At 44.1% G+C, this 16400-nt stretch overlaps 1 protein-coding gene across 1 annotated transcript in view; it reads right to left on the bottom strand.

Moving 5' to 3' along the window:
• Positions 1 to 11156: 11156 nt before the first annotated feature.
• LOC117526589 (RNA polymerase II elongation factor ELL-like) overlaps positions 11157 to 16400 on the bottom strand; it is a 40069-nt gene continuing 34825 nt past the window's right edge. Inside the window, exons 10-14 of the mRNA XM_034188648.1 lie at positions 15723 to 15843; positions 15517 to 15578; positions 12128 to 12299; positions 11316 to 11360; positions 11157 to 11222 (exon numbers count right to left, since the gene is read on the bottom strand). Coding sequence (XP_034044539.1) covers positions 11157 to 11222; positions 11316 to 11360; positions 12128 to 12299; positions 15517 to 15578; positions 15723 to 15843 — 466 coding nt within the window. The remainder of the gene's footprint in view (positions 11223 to 11315; positions 11361 to 12127; positions 12300 to 15516; positions 15579 to 15722; positions 15844 to 16400) is intronic.

The following is a 16400-nucleotide window of genomic DNA, read 5'->3' as shown; positions in this document are numbered from 1 at the left end:
TGTCCGGGTGCCGCCGGTAGAAGTCGGCCAGGAGGGCCGGGTCCAGGATGAAGCTCCTCTTCACCCAGGAGCGTTCTTCGGGTCCATACCCCTCCCAGTCCACCAATACTGGAACCCCCGGCCCTTCCGACGGACGTCCAGGAGCCGGCGCACGGTCCAAGCCGGCTCCCCGTCGATGATCCGGGCAGGAGGCGGCGCCGGTCCGGGGGTACAGAGGGTGAAATATGGTGAGGTTTGATGCGCGACACATGGAAGACAGGATGGATCCGCAGTGAAGCCGGCAGCTTCAGCTTCACTGCGGCAGGACTGAGGACTTTGAGGATTGTACATGGTCCGATGAAGCGGTCCTTCAGTTTCTGAGACTCGACCTGGAGTGGTTTGTCCTTGGTTGAAAGCCACACCTCCTGCCCGGGCTGGTATGCAGGGGCCGGGGAACGCCGGCGGTCTGCATGGGCCTTGGCCCTCGTCCGGGCCTTCAACAGGGCAGAACGGGCGGTCCGCCACACCGCGGCACCTCCTGAGGTGGGCCTGGACCGAGGGCACACCGCCTCTCCCTCCACAAGTGGAAACAATTGGGGCTGGTACCCCAAACACACCTCAAACGGGGAGAGGCCGGTGGCTGACGACACTTGGCTGTTGTGGCATACTTGATCCAGGCCGATGGGTGCTACAGGCCGTCGGTGCGCGGAGATAACGCAACGAGGGCCTGCTCCAGCTCCTGGTTGGCCCGTTCTGCCTGTCCGTTTGTCTGAGGGTGATACCCGGACGAGAGACTCACGGTGGCCCCCAGTTCCCTGCAGAACTCCTCCAGACCTGAGAGGAGAACTGAGGGCCACGGTCTGAGACGATGTCCGCTGGTATCCCATGCAGACGCACGACGTGGGGACCAGGAGGTCTGCTGTCTCCTGGGCCGTTGGGAGCTTCGGGAGGGCCACGAGTGGGCCACCTTGGAGAACTCGTCCACTGTCGTGAGGATGGTGGTGTTGCCCTGGGACGGCGGGAGGTCCGTGACAAGTCCAGGCCGATGTGGGACCAGGGCGGTGAGGTACCGGTAGGGGCTGAGGAGTCCAAAAGTCCTCTTATGGTCAGCCTTGCCCCGGCACAGGTGGTACAGGCCTGGACGTAATCCGGACGTCGCCTCCATGGATGCCCACCAGAAGCACTGCTGGACCACTGCCATGGTTCTGCGCACCCCGGGATGATAGGAGAGCTTGGAACCATGACAGAAGTCCAAAACCGCAGCTCTGGCCTCTGGTGGGACGTACAGTTTTCCTTCGGGCCGGTCCCCCGGTCCGGGTTCTGTGTCAGGGCCTCCTGGACGGTCTTCTCCACGTCCCAGGTGAGAGTGGCCACGATAGTGGACTCGGGATGATGGTCTCTATGGGGTCTGACAACTCGGCCTTGGCCTCCTCTTCATGCACCTGGGACAGGGCATCCGACCGTTGGTTCTTGGTCCCGGGGCGGTATGTAATCTTGAAGTCAATGCGCCCGAAGAACAGTGACCAGCGGGCTTGCCTGGGTTCAGCCGCTTGGCGGTCCGGATGTACTCCAGGTTCCGATGGTCCGTGAAAACCGTGAAGGGCACTGTCACTCCCTCCAACAGGTGTCTCCACTCTTCAAGAGCCTCCTTCACCGCAAGGAGTTCCCAATTGCGATGTCATAATTCCTCTCAGCCGGGGTTGACCTGCGGGAAAAATAGGCACAAGGGTGGAGAACCTAATCGGACTCCCCGCTCTGGGACAGCACTGCTCCTATCCCTGAGTCAGGCATCCACCTCCTGTGAACTGGCGAGTAGGATCAGGCTGCACCAGAACTGGTGCAGACGAAAACCGGCGCTTCAACTCCCTAAACGCGGCTTCGCACCGATCTGACCAGGTGAAGGGGACCTTAGTGGAGGTCAGGCTGTCAGGGGGCTAACTACCTGACTGTAGCCCTTAATGAACCTCCTGTAGAAATTCTCAAAGCCGAGGAACTGTTGCAGTTTCCTACGGTTTGTTGGTTGGGCCAATCTCTCACCGCCGCAACCTTGGCCGGATCAGGGCGACGGAGTTGGAGGAGATTATGAACCCCAGGAAGGACAAAGAAGAGCGGTGAAACTCGCACTTCTCGCCCTTCACAAATAGCCGGTTCTCCAACAACCGCTGTAGGACCTGACGTACATGCTTGACATGGTCTCAGGATCCGGAGAAAAGATGAGTATATAGTCTAGAATACGAAGACAACCGATGCAGGAAGTCCGCAAGACGTCATTAACCAACGCTTGGAACGTTGTGGGCGCATTGGTGAGGCCGAACGGCATGACCAGGTACTCAAATGACCTAACGGGGTGTTAAATGCCGTCTTCCACTCGTCTCCCAACCGGATCCGAACCAGGTGATAAGCATTCCTAAGATCCAATTTTGTAAAAATTTGGGCTCCATGCAAGAGCGTAAACACTGAATCTAACAGAGGTAGTGGGTATCGTTGCGAACCGTGATCTCATTCAGCCCTCTGTAATCAATGCATGGACGGAGTCCGCTGTCCTTCTTGCCCACAAAAAAGAAACCAGCACCCATCGGGGAGGAGGAGTTCTGGATCAACCCGGCAGCTAACAAGTCCCGAGTAGGTCTCCATTGATTCGCGTTCCGGACGTGAGAGGTTGTACAGCCTGCTGGACGGGTACTCAGCGCCCGGTTATCAATCAATGGCACAATCGTACGGACGGTGTGGGGGCAGCGTGAGTGCCAGATCCTTGCTGAAGACGTCAGCAAGGTCATGGTACTCGGCTGGCACCGCCGCCAGATTGGGGGGGGACTAAAACCTCCTCCTTAGCTGTCACACCGGGTGGAACCGAGGATCCTAAACACTCCCGGTGGCAGGTTTCGCTCCACTGAACCACAACCCCAGACGGCCAATCAATCCGGGGATTGTGTTTTAACACCCATGGAAACCCAAAATCACTCGGGAGGTAGAAGGTGTTACTAAAACACAATCTCCTCCCTGTGATTCCCAGAAACAACCAAAGTCACGGGCTGTGTCTGTGTGTGATTAGTGGAAGAAGGGTGCCATCTAGTGCCCGCACCGACAATGGTGACGGTAAGGCCACTAGAGGGAGCCCAACCTCCTTTGCCCATCTGCTGTCCAGCAGATTCCCCTCCGACCCCGTGTCCACCAGTGCTGGGGCGTGAAGGGTTAGATCCCCACTCAGGATCGTGACTGGGATACGTGCAGATTTTCGGGGTTTCCCGCGTGGGTATTGTGACCCACCCTTAGCCTAGTCTCTAAGGACGAGTGCTGCTGTTTTGACCGTTTGGGGCACTCTCTCTGTATGCTCAGTTGAGCTGCAGAGAAAACACTCTCCACGGATCAGCCTCCTTTGTCTCTGATCTGATCGCTTTTTGGCCCTGCTCGTTTCCATAGCAACATCAGCAGGGGGAGCTGTCGTCTCGTGGAGAGCCCTGGCTGTGGAGCGTGGGGAAGTCGGCTCCCTTTCGGACCCGGGAGGAAGAGGGACGGCTTGTGCCTGACCACGCCCTTCGTCTCGCTCCCGTCGGTGTTCTGTTAATCGGTTGTCTAACCGTATAACCAGGTCGATAAGCCTGTCTAAATCCCGTGGCTTGTCCTTCGCCACCAGGTGCTCCTTAAGGACCAGAGACAGTCCGTTTACAAAAGCGGCGCGGAGCGCAACAGCATTCCAGCCTGCTCGCGCTGCCGCGATGCGGAAGTCGACTGCATATTTCACTGCGCTTCGACACCCCTGTTTTATCAACAGCAGCACGCTTGAAGCGGTCTCGCCTCTATGAGGGTCGAACACCTGTCGGAACTCCCTCACAAACTCAGTGTAAATCGTTAGGAGCCGTGAATTCTGCTCCCAGAGCGCCGTAGCCCAGGCGCGTGCCTCTCCTCGAAGCAAATTTATAACGTAAGCCACCCGGCTAGCATCTGACGCGTACATGACGGGATGCTGTGAAAAGACGAGCGAGCACTGCATCAAGAAGTCCGCGCACGTCTCCACACAGCCTCCGTACGGCTCCGGAGGGCTTATGTATGCTTCAGGGGAAGGTGGGGGGTTCGTTGAACGACCAGTGGAATGTCTGTCTCTGGCATTCGGTCAGCAGGAGGAGGTGCTGCAGCAGCGCCCTGAGCATGCGCTTCCACCTGGGCGGTGAGAGCCTCCATCCTTCGATTGAGAACAATGCTCTGCTCGGTAACTAAGTCCAACCGAGCAATAAAGGCGGTTAAGATGTGCTGCAGCTCACCTAACACGCCTCCTGCTGTCGCCTGTGCACCTCGCTCTTCCATTGGCTGTTCAAGCGATGGTTGACGCCCCTCAGGATCCATGACGCTGGCCGAGAAATCCTGTTGGGAAGGTGTCGTGACACGGACCCACAACAGGGGGCGTTAATGAACGGACAATGGATAAGCCAAAAAGTAACAATTTAATGTTGTGAAGCACACAACGAAGTACAGACAATAACAATATTGTGGAATGTCAATCATACACAAGGTGGCGTGTGGCAGGCTCGAAGATAGAAGACGTCTGGTGATAGAAGAGCCGGAACCCACACAGCTTCCACCACCAACGGATCTGAAGAACACCGGAGCCGCCAAGCCCTGCGCCCCAGTTGGCCACTGTCTTCAGCAGTCAGACCCGGTACTGCTGGCAGAGAACAGAAACAGTTTGATGAGTGTGAGTATGCACACTCAGTAATCCCACAGTCTGTGTTCAGTTAGGAGGGAGAACCTCCACCTCCAATAACACACTCGGACAGCTCCTGAGATAACCACTTATCTGGGTGGGGTGGGAGGCGAAGCCGTCGCAGTCCACACCAAACGCCAACACAGCAGATAAGGAATCCGTCACAGGAAAATGGCTGCAAAAGAGATCAGACTATTGTTCGGTTTAGATTCAGCAGAGAATTACCTGTATGGTAGATGATTTCTCGGTGAGGAGGTGGAGTTGCAGTCCGGCCTTTATGGTGATGGGTTGAATGAGTGATTGAATGGTGCTGATGAAGAGCGACAGCTGTCACTCCCAATGGTTCCGGCGCCCTCTCGTGCTTGAAGCCCGCACTCCAAGCACGGCGCCATCTGGTGGTGGTGGGCCAGCAGTACCTCCTCTTCAGCGGCCCACACAACACAAACATTACCAACTCCTAGAGCGAGCACACAGGCGACAGTGGTAAAGAAAAACTCCCTCTGATGATTTTGAGGAAGAAACCTCAAGCAGACCAGACTCAAAGGGGTTCCTCAAAGGGGGCCCAAACACTATGGTTCCTCATTTATTAATTGAGGCACCAAAGCTATATGCCGGCATTGTTTGTCTGTGGTTGGGTGTGAACAGTGTGAACGTCAGAAAAAAGTTTGTGCTGTACAATCCGAGCCCCCTTGTGGCCTTTTGCGGTCAGTGCAGATTGGACCAAAGCTTCCACTCTGTTGTATTACTCTTTTCCACCATACCAAAAAAAAACTTGAACCTAAACCCAGATATACTAAACTGAGGTTTTTGTGTACCGTTACACCCCTGCCACACACAGTAATACCGTTGAGTATCTGTAGGCACTTCCATTTTATTTGATCTTACAATGTGAGTAATACGTAATAGCTGATGTCTGACGGAGGAACGGAGACACCATATCATGTCTTAACGTATACAGGAGGACACATTGTTAATTTTGTTTGAAGCGTATACATGTTAGATTTGTTACAGATAAAAAGTTAAATTTGTCTTTTGAACAACATGTGGCTGATGTGACTGTCTTTGAAGCCTTTTGTCAATACAAGTTCATAATTTGTCTAAATGTAAAACTGTATTTCATAACCTTGGTATCAACATATGGCCCAATAATAAAGTGGGAAAAAGAGAATATAAAAAAGTGATTTTGAGGAGGATTTGACCCACTAACATCATTATCATTTATTTCCAGACCTCTGTTTTATAATTCTGTCAAACAGTTTTATTAAGGTTTGATAATAGTTTCTACTTTGTTTTCACGCCTCCCGTTTTTGCTTCAGATTGTAATTCGTAAGGTGTCAGATAAGATTCAGTCTTTGCTTTGGATTTCCAGTTTGCTCTTGTGTGCCGATGACGTTGAGTGAAGGACTGATTGTTGGTTTTGTGGACGACACTGGATGCAAAATGTTGAAGAAACCTTCATCTAAAGGCCTCTACCTTTCACCCGTGACTGACCAACTGAAGACGTACCTGCAAAATAACTCGATAGCGCCCTCGCTGACTCATTCCTCTCGACGATGTTCATGTTACCTTCTAGATTGTAGTCGCTGGATGTGTGTGTTTGAAAAACCAGTATGTAAGGAACGATTTGTATACTACTGTAATTTATGTCTGCCTGTCTGCAGTTTAAAATATTACAAAATTGTGTAAAAATCTGTTCATGTGCTTCTTTTCAGTTTGGTTTACCATTACAGGATGTACATAATGATCATGTGCAGCGCACAGAAATAAATAGTTAACAGAAACCACAAGCAGTACGGAGGGTTTTATGTCTCTTTTTGTGGCTTTTTCCTAGGCTTCTTCAAAGCCTAGGCACGTACCCTGTAGAATCCAATGAGTAGCCAGTCAGCCAGATCATCGCTCCCGTCTGATAGGCTAACTACAGGATATCTCAAAAACTAATGCTCAGATTTCCTAGGCAGAGTGCTTTTCTACTTTAATAAGCTTCACTGAGATTCTGAGACTAAAAAGACTGATCTAAAAATATCTGATTTTAAAACAATATTGGCAAGCTGCAAATCTTTAATGTTGACATTGTGCCAACAAATCAATTCACACTTGCTATTCACCAGTTTAAACACTAGAGGGATGCAATATTCTTTTTTATAATGACTTTTTAATTGGCATTCAGCAATCACACACACACACACAAAAAAAATAACATTTTCAAGTGATGTATGTACATATCCTCCACTTGTGTGTCTGAAATGCTTCTTTTTAGGTTTATACGAGCGAAGCAATGTGCTTGCTCATGGACCACTGTGGCCCAAACAGGAAGTGCCAAATTTTGAATCCACAGTGAAACAGGAAATGTCAAACACTTCCTGGATTGACAGACGAGATCCCGTGTAATCTCGCGGGAACTCAGTGGCAAGTTCACACTGAAACAGGAAGTGGCAAATTTTGAGTCAACAGTGAAACAGGAAATGTCAAATGTTGAACACTTCCTGGCATGGGTGGAGCTAGAGCGGAGGCCAGGGTTGCACTGGACTCCCCTGAAATCTGATTGGACACAGATGATTGACATGTCACAGCACCACACGTCTTTTTGAAAAGCGCTGCATTTTGAAATCAGTGAGTCACATCGACTGCTAGGGTCCTCCTGTCCAGTAGTTGGTGCTATGTACCACAAAAAGTTCTATTCCACCTTAGTAGAAGAAGAAAATGTTTGCCTCAGATATGTACTGAACGTCGTTTGAACCATGGACTTCTAATGACACCAAACTTATATTGGTGAGTAAACGACCGTATTTTATGCCAGAAATGGGTTCCAGGTTGTTAAAAGCAGCATTTCTCCTTTAATTCGGGTTGTCTTATATACATGTTTAAGCTAACAGACAGCAGCTGGTTCATGCTCTGTTGGCTTATTAGTGCAGCAGATAACTGAAACAATCCTTCAAAAGATGACAAGTATCAATTTCAGCACAAATACACCTTAGACATTACACTTTTGGAAAAAATGACTGGCCACATGAATTTTCAGTAGGCAGCCAGGTAGGGTTCAATTGAAGAATTACACAGGGTTGAAATTTAAAAATGCTCCAATCAAATTGAAAACTACACCACATTACTTGTTTGATCATAAATATTCCAAAAAGGTATTGTGTGGACTATCTATGACTGAATTTTATGAGTTATGGGGTAAAAACAGCAAGAATGGTGACAAAGGTCAATTTCACTTTGTGCAGGGGTCAAAAGTTAAAATGGCTCCAATTTTGGTAAAAAATGATGTAAACTATTGGTTGAGCTAATAGGATTAATAAATGAACAGTGTTGGATGCTTGGTCTCCAAAGTAAAGGTCAAACAAGGTCAATGTCCATTGGATTTTTTGACATGTGACATATGTTACCTTGTAACATGACCTAAGCATGACACATGATGCAAACTGCTACTTTTTAAAACCTGATTAACATAACCAATAATTTGCAGAAGTTTTTACCAAGATTGGAGCAACTTTTGACCCCTGTACAAACTGAAACTGACCTTTGTCACCATTTTTGCTCCTTTAACCTCATACCTTTTTCTAAAATTATCTCCTTAAACTCAAACTGAAAGCAAATCTCGACAACTTGATATAAATTAATTAAAAATATAAAATCCAGGTTCCCGATGAAGTGGTGTAGAGGAGGATTTTCTTAAAAAGAAGACCTGAACGTTCAACTACATTTTGCCAGAAAGTACAATTGAGATGAAAGTCTAGATTTGATGTTTTGGTTAAAGAAACTTTTGTATTTCTTCATAATTGATGTAAATAAAGTCCAAAACATATTCAGTGACTTGGAAATGTTCATGTTTCCATCCCCTGATTGTCTGAAGAAAACTGGCAATAAAACTGATTATTATTTACAGGTATGCTTTCAGTTTGAGTTTGAGGAAGATAATTTTATAATTTTATTAATCTTTATTTGTATTTTTTATATTTGAAATGGCATAAACAAATTAAAATGTGTGAAATACCATTTTCCAATACTTTTGGAGGGCGCTGTATCCGAATCTTATGATGAGTGCAAAATGAGAGTCGTATTATTACTGTTTTGTTTAAGAATGTTTAATTTTCACTGTTGCTGCACTTTGTGTGAAATCATTGTCATATCGTACTGATATGACAATACTGAGATACGATAATTTGGCCATATTGTACAGCCCTACTGTCAACTAGCTGAAAACATTGAATTAATTTACATCTACATTTAAAAAATGCTTAAAGTGCCAGGGAGTTAAGAGAGCTGTAATTAGGGCGGTCAGCTGAAAGGCAAAAAAAAAAAGAAAAATGCTTAAAAAGGCAAGGAATCTGGGGGGCAGAGCCTCCCCCAAAAGCTGAAAGGCAAAAACAGGAAAATGCTTAAAAAGGTGGGGGGGTCTGGGGGCGGAACCCCCCAGAAGCTGAAAGGTTTTAGCCATGCTAATGCTCCCCTGAAGTATTTTACTGAAAAAAGTCTGAAGGACCTAAATGACAGGGTTTTAGATGGTGAGGAGCTTCCAGACATGTGAGAGGCAAATAAAGAAAAATGCTTAAAAAAGTATGATGAAATTTCACATATGTATTGATTATTCCGACACAACTGGTACAAAAATAGCTATACCTGTGCTGGATGGGATCACAGTATCAGCCCTTCTCTTCTTCTAACTAAGGGAATGAAGCAAGGAAGTGTATCTCTCTTGCATTTTAATATCTTTATTAAGGATTTATTACGTAGTTTGCAAAATGCTAATACCGGTGTTAGAGTCTTAGATTACAAAGTCAACACGTGTGTATGCTTATGATGTAACAGTACTGAGTTCAACGGCCCCAGGTCTCCACTCACTTATCAATGTCTGCACCAGTTACACTGATGACTGGCTGTTTAATTTTGGTTTAAAGAAAACCCAGGTTTGTATCGTAGGAAAAAGCCTACTAAAAACCCCTCCTAAGTTTTAACTAAAGTCAAGTGAAATTCATATACACACTAACATACCTACTTAGACAATAGGTATCAGTGTGCTCACATTGGTGGGACAAATTCTGAGTTTTTGAAGATTACTTGTGTGGTGCCCCAGGCTTCAGTTTTGGGCCATTGTTGTTTTTTGTATATTAATGATATATGTTTGGTTTCCAAGTACATAAGTTGTATTTATTTGCGGATGATACGACTGTGTTTTGTAGTGGGGATCATTTGGGACAGCTCCTGGACAAGATGAGAACGAATTATATAAATTTCAACAATGGTTTGATTTAAATAAATAAAATAAATTGGTAGTACTGCAAAATAAAATAAATTATGGCTCCATTTTGGTAAAACTAAGTGTATCATATTTGGGAATAAGTCCAGGAACCTAAGCAAAAATCTATTATTACATGATATTGAAACTGAAAGTGTAACAGATACAAAATTTCTTGATGTTTATAATGACGATAGATTAAGCTGGAAAACACATTTTAAATATGTTAAATCTAAAATGTCAAAAGCCATTGCAATTCTGCATAAAGCCCAGGACTTCCTTTCCCAACATGCATTAACCACTTTATATTATGCATTACTTGTTCCATATATGACATATTTTGTCGAGGTTTGGGGAAATACATATAGAACTAATACTAAAGTTTTTCTGTTGCAAAAGAAATCTATAAGAATTATCAGTAATTAACCATATCAAGAGCCAACAAATCTGTTATTTGCTTGTCTGCAAATTTTAAAATTCTGGGACTTGGTTGACTATATTACAATCCACATTATGTATAAAGTCAAAAATAAGCTTTTGCCTCTTCATGCCCAGGATCGGTTTAAAATGAGGGATTCCAGCTACAGTTTGAGAGGAACATTATTATTTGAGAAACTGAAGATCCATACTACTGTTAAAAGTCATTGTGTTTCTGTCAGTGGTGTTAATATTTGGAATAATTGTCCTGATAATATTAAAATTCTTGGTACATTGGTTGGTTTTAAAAGGCTTTACAAAAACAACATATTTACCCGTTATAGTTTGAGGGATTAGGTTTACCATTTTTTTCATTGTTCACTATTACTTGTTTGGTTGTTTTGAAATTTCAGTGATTGATGAAGTCAAATTGTGCATGCAATTTCTTTTTCTTTTTTTTTGTATAGTTCTTATGTATATATATATATTATTATATATATATATAATATTATATATACATTCTTTATTTTTAAAGGAGGGTGCTCATAAGCCTTGCTTCTGCCTTCACCCTCTCGGCCACACGGGTTCTCTGTACATTGTTTCTTTTATGTTTTGTGTTGTCTTGTTGTTGCTCATCTCTGTGCCGGATAAATAAATTCATTCATTCATTCATTTATTCAAATGGAAAATACACAAAATAAATATTCTGTTCTTATAAACTTTATGTGCGAAAATAAATAACAAATATAATATTCCTTTCTTCCTTTAGTCCAGTCGATCACACGCTGGTCTCCTGTGCTTGGTCATAATCTGCAATTCTCTCCTTCATATGCGCCAGTTTATGGTGAAGATACACACATTTTTCTTGTCTTCTCGATATCCAGGAAACCACTTCATAAAAACAAAAAACAAACAAAAACAGTGAGACAAACTGTGTAATTATGTGTGGTGTCAACATAGTACAATTAAACAGAAAAGTCTTACTTTCTGATAGATTCTGTACTTTTCCACGACATCGTCCTGCATTCGCTATGGAAACAACAGAAAAAAAGTGTTGAGACATAAATGTAATCTGTTGTCTGTCTAGTACTGGAGAGCACATAGTCAAGTCAGGGATGGATACATGAACATTTCTAAATCACTAAATATGTTTTGGACATAATTTACCTCCCCAAAGAAATACAAACAGCACAGTGCTGTATGGTAAATCTGTCTGTAGCAGGCAGTTCTCGAAAACTATGTGACCATGGAAGAAATAGACTAGTGAGGGAAGCCACCAATGGCAACTCTGAAGATGTTATAAGCTTCTGCAAATGTGATTGAAAAAACTGGGGACAGCGCAACTTTTGTCTGTTGACCTCCCCAGTGATTGAAGGACCTTCATACAAGAAATGGATCAAGTCTCAGCTGACATCTTTCATGTTTTTTGGCAAACTGAAGCTGAAAGTTCACATCTTTTGACGATGATCCTTTTCTGTGCCCATTTTTGTTAATGAGAGAAGTAAATTAAGTCCAAGACATATTCATTGACTGGGAAATGTTCATGTATCCATCCACTGACTTGTCTTAAGAAAACGGCCTCAGTAAATGAGGGGACTGGATATAAAAGCTACTGTAATTCCTGAATCATGATTAATGTGATATTTTTGTGAAACGCCTTGAATTAAAGCTAAAAGTCTACAAACACATCTCAGTTGTTTTATTTTAACTCCATTGTAGCGGTCTCCAGAAATGCAAAACTGTCCCTGTCAAATTTCTTATGGACATGAGAGTTGACTGCTGGTCCAGACAAGTACCTGATAAGCTTCCGTCCCAGGAGGCAGCGTGTCCAGTTGAGAGCTCATCTGCACAAACATCTCTGTGGCAGCGGCGATCCGGTCATGAATAACTTGATATTCGTGATAGTTGGCATCAAACTCCTCCTCACATTTCTGCCGCTGCTCCGGTGATGTGATGGTGCTGTATTTGCTGAAAAACCAAAATAGAGTTTATTGAACGCTATTCACCTGCTGCCATTTTTTTGTACCTTAATCTGTCAACAGAAATCGACACTATTTCAATGAAAGTTTAATCAAATTATCAAATTAAAAAATAAAAAATTTCTTTATAGTTATCTGCCTGGTATATGACAGTCACCTGATTTTTAGACTCAGATGAAAAAAAGCCAATGTTTCTGATGATATAAACTACTATACTGTACAAGTACACCTAAGAGTAATTTTAAAACTGCTCCAGTCATGTTTCTTATTAAGAAATTGATTGATACAAAACTAAAGTCATTTCAAATGACAACTTTCTGGCTTTAAGAAACACTATAAGAAATCAGGAAAAAAAATTGTGGCAATCAGTAACGGTTACTTTTTTAGACCAAGCAGAGGGAAAAAATATGGAATCACTCAATTCTGAGGAAAAAATTATGGAATCATGAAAAACAAAACAACGCTCCAACACATCACTAGTATTTTGTTGCACCACCTCTGGCTTTTATAACAGCTTGCAGTCTCTGAGGCAAACAGTACTCTTTGTTGTATGGCTGGGGGGCCTGGCTGCCTTTTTGTTTCTGTCTTTTGTTTTTCCTTCCAGGTGGCTTGCATTTGGGACTGAGTGGCTGTGTTGCCGAGGTTATCAGGACCTCACCCTGATCACCTGCGGCTCGTCAGGACTCACAGCTGTGGTGCATCTATATGGATTGGAACATGGTGGCATTTAAGACTGGAGTATACAGTGTGTATTTGCCAGAGACTCGACCTTGTGACCAGACGGGTGAGATCGTCGTCTCGGGAGCCATCTCATCATCAGTGGATGCAGAGAACGTCCAGGGTTTGATGCACGGTCTGTGAAAGAGGAGGGGGTGAGGTCTCACGCTCGTCAGCACACTTCCTGAGGTACGTTAGATTTTGTGACTAACGTTTATACAGTCAGTAAATGTGGTGTCCCTCACACCTTATTATATTGAGCTGTACGTTAGTCATGTATCGGCTTCCACTGCAGTGGAGTTTTGTGAACTGGATGTTCCATGCCTGCAGGTTGGGAAGCTGATTAGTAATTAAGCCAGGAAGTGTTTGCTGTTTATGTACACCTTTGAGTGGTCTCTCTGTGTGTAGAGTGTGGACTCACATAATGGTTCCTTTTTTCACAGACTCAGTTTGTTGCGGCCACCTGGGGGGTGTCGGCGGGGTCCTTGGGTCCGAACAGCTTCTGGCTCCGGACCGTTAGCGCTGCTGGGAGCGCACTGTATCACCACCATGCCAGACCGCACACTTTTGTTGTTTTGTATCACTGTTATGTATTAAATTCAGTTATCCTTTGTACCGTGCTCTGCTTATTTCATACTGGGTCCTTCAAACGCTGGTCGGTTCTCCGAGCTGCGTCCGACACATAACACTCTTCATCAATCTGGCTCCAACTTTCTCTGATTGCTGTTGCCAGATCAGCTTTGCAGGTTGGAGCCTTGTCATGGACCATTTTCTTCAACTTCCACCAAAGATTTTCAATTGGATTAAGATCCGGACTATTTTCAGGCCATGACACTGACCCTATGTGTCTTTTTGAAAGGAATGTTTTCACAGTTTTTGCTCTATGGCAAGATGCATTATCATCTTGAAAAATGATTTCATCATCCCCAAACATCCTTTCAATTGATGAGATAAGAAAAGTGTCCAAAATATCAACGACTTGTGCATTTATTGATGATGTAATGACAGCCATCTCCCCAGTGCCTTTACCTGACATGCAGCCCCATATCATCAATGATTGTGGAAATTTACATGTTCTCTTCAGGCAGTCATCTTTATAAATCTCATTGGAACGGCACCAAACAAAAGTTCCAGCATCATCACCTTGCCCAATGCAGATTCGAGATTCATCACTGAATATGACTTTCATCCAGTCATCCACAGTCCACGATTGCTTTTCCTTAGCCCATTGTAACCTTGCTTTTTTCTGTTTAGGTGTTAATGATGGCTTTCGTTTAGCTTTTCTGTATGTAAATCCCATTTCCTTTAGGCAGTTTCTTACAGTTCGGTCATAGACGTTGACTCCAGTTTCCTCCAATTCGTTCCTCATTTGTTTTGTTGTGCATTTTCGATTTTTGAGACATATTGCTTTAAGTTTTCTGTCTTGACGCTTCGATGTCTTCCTTGGTCTACCAGTATGTTTGCCTTTAACAACTTTCCCATGTTGTTTGTATTTGGTCCAGAGTTTAGACACAGCTGACTGTGAACAACCAACATCTTTTGCAACATTGCGTGATGATTTACCCTCTTTTAAGAGTTTGATAATCCTCTCCTTTGTTTCAATTGACATCTCTCATGTTGGAGCCATGATTCATGTCAGTCCACTTGGTGCAACAGCTCTCCAAGGTGTGATCACTCCTTTTTAGATGCAGACCAACAAGCAGATCTGATTTGATGCAGGTGTTAGTTTTGGGGATGAAAATTTACAGGGTGATTCCATAATTTATTCCTCACAATTGAGTGAGTCCATATTTTTTTCCCTCTGCTTGGTCTAAAAAAGTAACCGTTACTGACTGCCAAAAATTTTTTCCTGATTTCTTATAGTGTTTTTTAAAGCCAGAAAGTTGCCATTTGAAATTACTTTAGTTTTGTGTCATGTCTGTGATCTGCTTTTTTTCTACAAAACTAAAAAACTGAATGAACATCCTCCGAGGCCGGTGATTCCATAATTTTTGCCAGGGGTTGTAGTTCTGAGTCTATTTATAATGTCGAAGCTTTTCATTAATTAATATATAGATATTCCTTGATTTGGGTTATATTCATATAATGACACTGCAGAACTGTTTTGAGATGTGTTTTTATTTTAAACAGCAGTTTCTTTTTCTTTTTCATATCAAAACTAATGATTGATTAGGTTTGTATTCCTCATATTTCCAGTCGATGGACTGCAAAATGGTTTTATGAGTTGCCATTAAACAGCATGTGTGTTGACCAGATGCATGTAAAACATGTGCTTCTGTTTTTGTTTTATTTTTAAATAAATCGCTTGGTAAGGTCAGTTGAGGAAAAGTAGGTGAGATTTTTCAGCACATCTAGAAAAGATCAAAAACAACTTGATGATTCTGTCACTCAAACTTCATTTCTGCAGCTGATTTCTAAGGTCAAATGCTTCCTGAAATGAGGAATGTACAGTGTGTACAAGGCTGAAACACAACGTTAATTAAACTTACTTGACATAGTCGGGGAGTGGAGTCGCTGAGGTTAAAGTGACTGTAGCTTTCTCCTGTGTGGCCTGAGGAGAGAAAGAAAAAATACAGACACAAATGGTTCAGTCAGTCTGCCAATAAGAATGTTGTAAACACCAGATGCATCAAGGCTAATGGAATTATTGATCACTATCTGTGATTAGAGGCCTGATCCAGGGCAGGACCCTGACCCGCTGCTTCCAAACCCGCTTGGGCTCAAAATCGAGATGGAAATTCAATGTGGGTTTGTTTCGGGTCCCATTTAAAAGTCTGAAGGCAGTCAGAATGTCCGACAGGTGTGCCGCCTTCATTCTGAAGGCACCAGGTGAGCGGTTTGGGGATGACCAGTATCGGAACAGGTTTGGGGGTTTGTGTACATCTGCCGCAGTTCCCTTAGGTATTCCCCCTGAACAGCCAATGTCTCATTTTGGTGATTACTGGACAGTCAGGATGGAGATATAAGACTTAAAAGGGGATATGAAGCAGTTGGCACGTGACGCAGTCAGAGGGCGGCAGCGCCATCAATGGTAAACCTTCTCCAGCCGCGTACGGTGTCAAGCCGCACACATAACACTGAATTAGGATGAATTGATTGGCCACCTTTGCGCCACAGTCAGGAAAATATTGATATCGTCGATTCGTACTTGTGGGACTGTTGTAATGTGTAGTCCAACATGATTCCAACCATCATCACAGAGGTAGAACTTGGTGCCCCATTGTACAGAATTCCCTGAATCAAGTATGATATGATTTGGACATTGTCTATGAGAATTTAGAGTCCATTGGTGAAGTCACAAGACTGGAAGCCACTCTGCACCTATGAAAAGATGCGCACAGCAGCAGATTACACATTAATTATGTTCTGCCTG

This window comes from Thalassophryne amazonica, chromosome 15, assembly GCF_902500255.1.
Source record: "Thalassophryne amazonica chromosome 15, fThaAma1.1, whole genome shotgun sequence".
NCBI classification, from domain to species: domain Eukaryota; kingdom Metazoa; phylum Chordata; class Actinopteri; order Batrachoidiformes; family Batrachoididae; genus Thalassophryne; species Thalassophryne amazonica.
The sequence above is the reverse complement of the archived record's forward strand: the minus strand, read 5'-3'. Positions and strand labels throughout refer to the sequence as shown.